General features: G+C 41.2%; 2 protein-coding genes across 3 annotated transcripts in view; both read left to right on the forward strand.

Moving 5' to 3' along the window:
* The window catches only part of sptbn1 (spectrin beta, non-erythrocytic 1), a 56,084-nt gene extending 50,289 nt beyond the window's left edge, over positions 1-5,795 (forward strand). The window contains exons 28-32 of the mRNA XM_015371431.1: positions 205-256; positions 735-946; positions 1,022-1,195; positions 2,410-2,452; positions 4,044-5,795. Of these exons, the coding sequence (XP_015226917.1) occupies positions 205-256; positions 735-946; positions 1,022-1,195; positions 2,410-2,452; positions 4,044-4,262 (700 nt within the window). The 3' untranslated portion in view covers positions 4,263-5,795. The remainder of the gene's footprint in view (positions 1-204; positions 257-734; positions 947-1,021; positions 1,196-2,409; positions 2,453-4,043) is intronic.
* A 2,001-nt stretch (positions 5,796-7,796) lies between these two features.
* LOC107082676 (echinoderm microtubule-associated protein-like 6) overlaps positions 7,797-10,327 on the forward strand; it is a 37,990-nt gene continuing 35,459 nt past the window's right edge. For both annotated transcript variants that reach the window (XM_015371462.1, XM_015371463.1), the window contains exon 1: positions 7,797-9,012. In XM_015371462.1, the coding sequence (XP_015226948.1) occupies positions 8,816-9,012 (197 nt within the window). In that variant the 5' untranslated portion in view covers positions 7,797-8,815. The remainder of the gene's footprint in view (positions 9,013-10,327) is intronic.

The raw sequence follows: 10,327 nt of genomic DNA on the forward strand, positions 1-10,327 counted from the left end.
GAGTAGGAGGATGCTCCGGTTGAGGGAGGATCAGTGATTGATATCTGAAGCGACCAGGTCGATCACAGCAGATGAACCATGAGGTTCATCCAACCCGTGCAGGGATTGAAGTTCTCTAGAGGTTTGCTCGCCATGTTTGCTCGCTCTCCTGATCTCCCTTATTTGTCCGAAGCTTTTAACACCGTATCTGTTCTTCTCCTGCAGCGCTGTCACTCAGAATGGACTCCCATCGGATCAGGATCAAGACTCTCCTAAGGTCAGTCTGCTGTTCACCACATTTCAGTAACTTTTTGTAGTTATTTTCCAAAATGCTTTCAGTGCCCATGTGACTAAAATAAACACTAATATAAAAGGTATACCAAAATCCTGCTGTGTAATGGAGGCATCAATGTGACCAGGTTCTAACGGGGAGCAGAGGTTGTTGGCTTCATCTCTGCTCTGACTGCACGCAATTTTCCCATTGCAGCGCTCCTCAATGTAGAGGAAGCCCTGCTCCAATTTTTTATTTTTTTTTGGCTAATATAAGGATTCAGGTACAGATGGATTTTCTTCTGAAACAGAACCGGTTGAGCTGTCATGCAGTCCTCAGTTTAAACTATATTTTTTCATCTATACTTTATATATTTATATATTTATATATATATACTTTAATTTAGCTTTTTAAATAAACACTAAAAATAGTCTTCTTCTTTAAAATCCGTTTCCCATCTGCTCGACCTGATCCGGGCCGGCAGGATGTCGGGGAAGGTGGCGGTCTGGTCAACGGGATTGTCGAGCGCAGCTCCAAGGAGCCGAGCCCCAGCCACTCGCCATCCTCGGGACGGAAGGCCAAAAACAGCCAGTCCTCCACGCTGCCCGCCCAGAACCAGGACTCACCCTCACAGCTCGAAGCTTTCCTGCATCGCAAACACGAGTGGGAGGGGCACAATAAGAAAGCCTCCAACAGGTGGGATCCGTCAGACTGCTCAGCCCCGCCCTCTGACATCACAGCGCTTGACAACTGCTGCTCTGTGATTTGCAGGTCCTGGCACAACGTGTACTGCGTCATCAGAAACCAGGAACTGGGCTTCTACAAGGACAGCAAGGCGGCAAGTCAGGGCGTGCCGTACCACGGCGAGCTGCCCGTCAGCCTGAAAGACGCCACCTGTGATGTCGCATCAGACTATAAAAAGAAAAAACACGTCTTCAAGCTCAGGTAAGGATGAGACAAGTCCAGAACCGAGACAAGACCAGTCTGGAAGTATGTTGTAGTCATAGTAACAGCCTCACTTTTGTTGATCTTTGTAAAGTTATATCAAATTCAATTAAATTCTGTTTATTTATATAGCATCAACTCACAACACGGGTAATCTCAAGACACTTTAGAGAAACAATACAGTGAGATTGGTTAAAAGTTTCTGGAAAGGTGAACCAGATGATTGCATCCAGTCATTGACTTCCAAGACATGCTCAATGCCTCGCATGAAGCGACAGTGGAGAGGAAGAACTCCATGTTAACACGAAAAGCCTCCAGCAGAACCAGGATCCGTGTGAGCGGCCATCTGCTGAGGTCGATGGTTTCAAGGAGACAGAAAGAGACATAGAAAAAGAAGCAGAGATAGAAAAGGAAACTGCTATCTAGATCCGCCCTGGAAACACACAGCAGGCCGATGAGCTCCAAGCCAGCTCATGGTGGTTCAGTAAGACTCCAATGGAAAAACATGGTTCAGAGAAACAATTTAACTAACAACCAAACTGGAATATTACTTTACACCAATATAAACCAGTTCAGAACCTGTTAAAATGGGTATAGAATAGTTTACACTGGTAGGACCCATTTAAGAACCTTCTAAATTGAGATATTAGGCTTCACATTATTATGAACCAATTCAGAATTTATTAAACAGGTATAAAGCGTTTACACCTGTATAGATCAGTGTGTAAGATATCTAAGTTTAATCATTTTGTAAACTGTTAAAATTAGTATAAAAGTGTTTACACCGCTATGACCCATTTCAGAACCTTTTAAATTGGAATATTAGGGTTTACACCAGTACAAACCCGTTAAGAACCTGTTAATCGGGTCTGAAGAGTTTAATTGGTATTAAGCAATTTAGAACTTCTTTAAACTGGTTTAAAACAGTTGGCACCTTATAAACCAGTTTCAAACATGCTTAAGCACCACTTTAAATCAGCACAGAACCTATTAATCAGGTATCAAAGAGCTTACAGCAGTATAAACATTACAGACTGGTTAGTTTAAACCCACTGAAATCAGTGGGTTTACCAATGGTTTCTTATGTTGCCTGACTAAATGGGTCAGAGGTCACAGAGTGATCGTCAGAACCTAAAAATCCAAACTTCTGAGGAAACCTTCTGTAACAGTCTGACCTGTTCTAACTTCTCGTTTTCCTCCTTCTTCTTTCTCAGAATCTCTGATGGAAATGAGTTCCTGTTCCAAGCCAAAGATGAAGTAAGTTTCCTCTTGGGGTAGAAACATCGGACATAAGTAAATCAGAGAGAAAACTGAACCGCTCTTCTCTAACAAGCCATGTTCTTTAGGTCCAGTAGAGTTCTGTGTGTTAATTCTAACCTCTGCTTCTGTACTGCAGTGATTCCCAACCGGGTGTACACGTACCCTAGTGGTCAGCTAGTGCATTGCAAGGTGTACATGTAAATCATTTTATCTCTTAGGTTGTAAAATAAAATAGAGCTGGAGTCTATCCTGCTTTGTGAGGACCAAATTGAAAAACTAAACATGCTTTTATCAAACAAAAAGTAAGTTTTTCTAATATGTTTGAGTTCACCTTCAGCTGTGATACACATTCAAACCAAGCAGATGAACAGACTGGATGCAGAGAACAGCCTGGAATCAGCCATGTTTCACACTGAGGCCCCGTCCACACGAAGTCAAACCCTGGCCTAAACGCACAAATTTTTCACCAAACCAGCCTCTCATCCATACGAAGCCGGCGTTTCGGGGGTCTGTAAACGATCTTTTTTTTATTAAGCCTTCAGAGTGGGAAGATTTTGAAACGCCGTTTTCGCGTTTCCATCTTTAAGCTCTAACCGCATTTTTTTTCTTACACGCATGCGTCATAGCGTCGCCTCTAAACACGCATGCGCGACACAGTATCACAACAACAATGGCGCCGTACTGTGTTGAATGGTTGCTGCTCATGCTACTCACCCTGCTGTCGGGCTTACAACAGAATCTTCTTCTTCTGGAATATCTCCAGGAAGAACAGAGCAATATCGACGACATAGTTCAGCACCTGAATTTGACTGAACCACGAAAATGGACCTGCAGGGCAACCATGTATAAATATTAGTGCGCATGCCCAACATTTCTTCGCCTATTTTTGCTTTGGCACCACAGCGCCACTTACAGGCCTGGCATACATTTTGCAGCGTTTTCATGCATTCGTGTGGACGATCACATTTATTTTACGTCTCCGTCTTTACGACAAACGTTCTGGAAAATATTAGCTTTTCGTGTTCGTTTTGACTTCGTGTGGACGGGGCCTGAGCTGTCGGAGTTCATCAAAGCAGCTTAGGTGTCTCGATGAAAACAAAGTAAAACTAATGGATATAGTCTGACTAATTTTTGTTCTTTATTTTTTTCCCAATTCCTCAAGTTTAAATGTGATTATAAGGGAGATACAGTTTTGTAAATACAGGTTTGTAATATGATTTTACTTTGTATTTATTGCGATTCCCTACTATCTTCCAGGCAATATGTTTATGTTTTTTTTTTTTTTTTGAGATGGAGAGAATTAAATGCTCAAATTAAAAGATTAAGTAAAATAGTGTTTATTTTATTATCAGTTATTGTTCAGCATTTGGACAATCATCAATACTTTTGACTGAGAGGGAGACTCATGGTAAGGCAAAATTTACAAAGAGGTACACAAGTCGTAGAGCATCTCTGTGTCACCTGGAACAAACTGATGAACTTACATATCAGAGTAAAACTGAGGTAAAAACGTCCAGATCAGTTTTCCATTCATTTGTCAGCAGCTTGTTGTCTAAATATTTTACCGGGCCTCTGTCGCCCTCTGCAGGAGGAGATGAGTAACTGGATCCAGGTTGTCCTGAACGCCGCCACCACTGAGCGATCCGAAGTCCAGGGCAGTAACCCCGGCACGCCGTCCACCGGGCGCGCTCAGACGCTCCCGGCCAGCGTGTCGCTCACCACTGAGTCCAGTCCTGGAAAGAGAGAGAAGGACAAGGAGAAGGAGAAAGAGAAACGGTTCAGCTTGTTCAGCAAGAAGAAGCAGTAGAAGAAGAGCAACAAGGAGCCGCATTGGTGAAACCAAACCCGGCGCTCCAAAGCAAGAAACACCCGACCAGATCCGACCTGCTTCGGAGCGCTGACTCACATTCAGTTCCTGTCAGCTTTACTGAGATCAGAACTGCACATTCAGAACTTACCTGAAACCTTCATGAAGTCCGGCTGCACTTCATCATATGCCTTTCCTCTGCCACAGAACCAACCCCAGATCGGGTTCCAGCAGAACTTTCGGATCCCAGATCCAATCACTGTTCACTATCTAAAACCAAAGAGGGAAAAGGTCCAGGACTGAAACTGGTTCTGCTGTCAAAATGATTCAGACCAGTCTACAGAAATGCTTCTGCTGCAGAACCAATGTCAGACCAAGATCCAAAATGGTTTTCCAAACCCAGATCCCAGACCAGGACAAAAAAATGGTTCTGCTGCAGAACACATCCTCAATCAGGATCTAAAACTGGTTCGTACAGAACTGATCCAGACCAGGATCTAAAACGCTTGGAAAGCGAGCCTGAATGTGGTTCTACTGGAGAACCAACCTTAGTTTGGTTCTACCAGAGTAGTAGAGGTTTGGAACCGTTTTAGTAGCAGAATCCATCTGATCCTGATTCTGCACCTTGGGTCCAATTAGATCAAACCAATCAGACCTGCTTTGTCTAAACTGTAAGAGCCAATGAGCAGCTGCTGATGATGTCACCTATGATGTCACAGCGATGGACCAGTGGCAGAGGAGGACATCTGGTGAGGTTCTGAGGAAACTGAAAGTTTCACCAGCGTCGGCCCATTCCGTCGGTTCTGAATGTTTCTGATTCTGTTCTGTTGTTGTTTGTTTCTCTTGTCGGTGAGGCGCTGCTCTGCCTCTCTGATTGGTCTGTCTTTGTTCTGCCGGTCCTCTGATTGGATGTCGCTCAGCCTGCTGGTTCTGTGACATCATCTGGACCTGGTTCCCCTGGTTTTGATTTTCCTGAACTTATTTTTGTACTTCTATTTTTTTCCTCGGTTCTGATGGGACGTTGCTGAAAAACTGGACCAACTTTTTAAGGCTTGGAGTAAATCTTCGGTGTTGGGTGTAAAAAAGTTCACCTGCATGCCTCATGTAAGCTCACCTGACCCGTTTTCTTCTTTGGTTCCGTCGCTCGCTCCGCGTCACCGTATCCGTAATGTAGCGAACATGTATGGAAGTTCGTGTTTCTGCACAATCCGAGCTGCATCATTAGGAATGACCTATTAAAAGCTTTTCTCATGTATGAAGCTGCACTTGTTAAAGCTGCCAACTCATTAAAGCTATTCAACTATGACCTCACTTCCTGTTCCGTGATGTCATTTTATCACATTATGTTGAATTCACAGAAAATGCTTCTTATTTCACCGTTTTTGATTCAGAACTTTTTGATATTTTTCATTTTTTTTACTTTCTCAGTTAATTTCCTCAAAATACTGAAACTTATTATTCTTCATTATATTTTGATTTTTCGTATAACTTATTCTATTGTGACTTTTCTTTCTGTTATTAAACATTTTCTCAATAATTCAGAATTTTTTCATGGATTTCTTTCTTATTAAAGCTTTAAAGTTTAAACATTCTTATAGGTTAAACAAACATTTAAAAAAAAACTAACTTTATATTTAAGAGTTTTATCATCAGATATGGATTTTTAAGATATTACAGGTTTCTTTTCGAACAGCAGTTCAATTTTGTTTTTGGCACATTTAAAAAACTGAATGTAAATCAACAGAATAAAATGAAAAGAATGGAAAAAATTTATTTTTAAAGAAAAATGGTTTAAAAGAAAAAATATCAAGAGATGATTAAATCACATTATACTACCTTCTAAGTTAATATCATTTACAAAAATATATTGGTTTTTAATGTTATTTATCTCTTTACGATTGATTACCTCAATATTTTTTTTTACTATTTACTTTTGCTATTAAAAATGGATATATAAAAAATGCTACAAACCAGAAATAATCTTACATATTTAAAAAAAAAACATCAAAATATTATTAGAACATAACAAAAATGTATTTCAGTACAGATTTTAAAAACAAGTATGTGTCTCATCTTCATTCGTATTCCTTTATATTTTAAAAAGTTATTTCCTGATTTATTTTTTGACATTTGTTTAATGTTTTAAATAAATAAAAATGAAATGTTCGTGCTCCTGAGCGCAGGTCCATTATTCCCTATCCCGTCCGAACTCCAGTTCGGCTCGGCTGAATTTGCACTGGCAGGAGCGTCTCTCTCCAGAAAGCCCCCAAAACACTGCATTTCCCAGCATTCACTGCGCAAAGCTGATTCAGATCCCCCGCTGTGCTGAAGCCGCACCTGCGCTGTCAGCGCGCACAGGTGGCGCGAGCCAGACCGGAAGTTGGAGCTAATCACCAAAGAGAAATCATCCAAAAGAGGGTCTCCGTAGATTAGAACCAAAACTAGCAGGAGAACAGTGCCTGGTCAAATTAAGAACGCATATATGGGCTACGTGGGGGACACGTGACGTTTCAGTCCTTTTGTCTCCCTATCAGCTGCTCCAGGGGACACCTCAGGCTCTGTCCTCTGGATCTATGGTCATGGGTCAACTTCACATAAGAGCCAGGACTTGGTGTGACCAGGGGCGGAGCTAGATGGGGGGGTGGGGGGACGGCATGGCCACTATTTTCCTCCTCTACAGATGGTGGTGCAGTAATAATCTCAAGTGGAATATTCAAAACATTACAATTTTTCATACATTAACAATTACTTGACAACAAAAACACTGGTTAATTATGCACATCAATATACCAACATTAAAAATTATGAGGACAGAATTCATACTCTTTTCAGAAGTAGATTTTGTGTTTTATGGGTTAAATAGAAAATTCTGTCGCTCTGCAGGTCATCTAGGAGTCTCCAGTAAATTTATTGATAAACTATTTTAATAAACCGCATTAAATAATCAATTTATGTAGATATTAGTACTTGTAAATATAAATTTTATGCAGAATGTTTGCCCCAGAACTCAAACCTTAAAGAATTGTATCCATTATACCTTTTATCTGTAAAGCAGCGATGTTTAAATATTTATCCGTCTATTTGTAAGGTTGTAGGAAAGTATAGTTTGCTTTTATTTAGAAAAAAAGGATGTTGAGCCCATTAATTTTTCTGTTGTAGCTTGACCCTGAGGTTCTGGAGCCTATCCACTTTCAGCCACCCCTCAGTGTACAGTGGTTATTGCCTGGCCACCCATATAAAAATGTTCTGGCTACGCCTCTGCTGATAACCATTTATCAGCCACTGTGTAAAAAAAAATAAGAAAAAATTATCTCATTATAATTAGATAGTAACTCAATATAATGAGATACTATCTCAATATAATGAGATCATTTTTTTTTTTTTTAACAGACTAGTGGAAACGGGCTTCCATAGAAAAACAACAGTCATTAATAAAAAATAATTATGTTTGGATTCAGTTAAACGTGGGTGGGATTTAGTAGCTTTTATTTTGAAAATCCCCTGAGGAAATAGTTTTCCCTGTTTTCCAGCTTGACTCGGTCAGTGATCCCTGAGATTCCCGTTAATATTCCCACTTTGCTCCTGTTTCGGGGTCTCGCGGGCTCCCCGTGGCCTTTTAACCGCCGCGCGCGTGCGTCCAGTGGGGGAGCCCCTCCAGGATGGGTGTTGGTGCTGGTGTGGAGCTGCTGGTCCAGATTCTGGTTCTGTAATCTGAGGATTTCAGGCTGAACAGAAGGCGGAGGGATTTTCTCTTATTCCATCCTTCGCGGACTCATCAGCGGAATTAAACGCTGGAATTCTGATCGGGTTCTGCTCTGATTGGACCGGGACCCACCGGGCTGATAGGAGCCCCGCCGGTCCGCTGAGGATGCTCTCCGGATTACCAATCCAGGAACAGTTCAAAGAGCAGGATTTTAAAATCTTCATCCGGATACTGCTTCTAAAGGAACAGGTTCTATAGTTATTATGTGAACTGGATTTAAATTTGGAAATTTATAAAATATTAGAAATAAATAAACCTGTGAGAGACAGACATCTTATCTGGATCAATAGAAATTAAATATTATGATGAATAATGTGAAATACATAAATGTAGAAGAAAACCCAGAGGTTCTAGAACCTGAAATATTTTATATTTTTATTTAATGAATTGCCCAACCAGAGCAGGACACTGTAGAGACTGTTTGTTTTTATTGCTTTTCTACAAAATAAATGGGTTAGAATCTTTCAGCAGAACTATCTGAATATAAAACTATGCAAATTATGATAAACACACCTCCATTGCTGAAAAAAACTAAAGGAACAGCTAAGGGAACTATGCAGACTGAGGGAAGCATGTGGAGTTTAGAGATTCTACAATTTGATTGAAAGAATTTCATGAACATCTTTGGCTTGGTGTTTTGCTCCAGTCAAGAAGCCGCAGAATGGAAATGATGGGAGGTGTAGTTGGATAAAAGCACCCCCAGAGAAGGGACTACAGCTCCCAGCATCCTCAGCGGCAGTGGGTTCAGACTGACACTCTGAGGTCTTGTTAAACGCAGCTGGAAGCCAACATGTCGGATAAAACAGCTCCGCGCTGCCAGCTCCGGTTGGAGTGGATCCATGGTTATCGGGGCCACCAGTGCCGGAACAACCTGTACTACACAGCAGGGAAGGAGGTGGTTTACTTTGTAGCTGGGGTGGGTGTGGTCTATAACACCCGGGAGCACACCCAGAAGTTCTTCCTGGGTCACAATGATGACATCATCAGGTGAGGAGGAATACAACCATTCACCAATTCATTAATCCGGCCAGCAATTCTGAGCTTGAAAGATCATGTCAAGGGAAAGTTTGGTGGAAGAAAGAAAACAAGGAAGGAAGTCATCTCTGCATATGAGAGCAAAACATCTACACATATAGGCTAGCTAAAAGCTTCGGAGTCTCAGAACTACTGCCACCATGTTTTTGTGTCGGTGTTGGTAGAATATCCCCAGGATAGCATATAATGTTTACAGAGCAAACTGATAATTCAATGTTTAAACTTGTTCACTGTGGATCACTTCGATATTTCCATCTTTAGTTGCTTTCAGAACTCTTCCTGCTCAACTCTCTTGCTCAAGATTATAAAAATCGATGTATATAATCAGTTAAGTCCAAGAAAAATTCCATCTGTTCCAGTTAGATCCTAGCTATGCAACATGACACGTTGAAGGTGAGTTCAGTTTATTTTAGATCATCTAAAAAAAAAAACTCCAGAAGGTTCCATCCAGTCATTGACTTTGTAGCTATCCTCCTGAATGAGCATGTTGTGTCAGATGAAAGTCTCATCATTTCATGTGCAACAACCGTCCATGCAGGGCATGCATGCAGTGACAGTGGAGAGGAATAATTCCCCTTTAGCAGGAAGAAACCTCCAACAGAACTGGGTTCAGTGTGAGCGGCGTTCTGCCACGATCGACTGGAGGTTTAAGAAGACAGAAGGAGACAGATTAATGCTGTCAGACTGAACATAATTTCAGTGTCAGGGGTGTCTGGTTTACACGCAAAGTGGGATGAAAGTGGTCCTTCAGCGTGTTTTCATCATCTGGTGTGCCAATATGGAAAGTGTTTGAAGAGTTGAGTCCGGTGTGTGGAAAGCAAAAGACTCATATTGTTCGGTGTGAACTCATCATAAAGGAGACAGTGAGATGGAGTGCTATGGAGAAAATTAAGGCTCAGTTATGCTTGACTGAGGAGATGAGCTGTATGCAGCTTTTATATTCCATGATGCGGCTTTTTCCTTGTACCTAATATTCCGGCCAACTCTAGGTGGACCTAACACCACACTACATATAAAAGAAGAAAGCACAGCTTTCTTAAAATGTTTTCAAAATCTCATAGTAACAGTGTCAGTAAATTCTTGCTAAGTTTTTCACAATCTGTGTCAAGTTACCACAAGTCTACATGCGGTTATATGTAGTGGTTATGAGCCGAAAATCATACAATGTGTGCTAATGTTTATATTTAGGAACCCTCACAACTATGAGCTGTTGCTCGTCCACAATTTTTTTTCCGCCTTGAGCTGTCCTATACGGAAGAGGATTAGG

The sequence above is a fragment of the Cyprinodon variegatus genome, unplaced genomic scaffold, assembly GCF_000732505.1.
Source record: "Cyprinodon variegatus isolate N-32 unplaced genomic scaffold, C_variegatus-1.0 Scaffold58, whole genome shotgun sequence".
NCBI classification, from domain to species: Eukaryota; Metazoa; Chordata; class Actinopteri; order Cyprinodontiformes; family Cyprinodontidae; genus Cyprinodon; species Cyprinodon variegatus.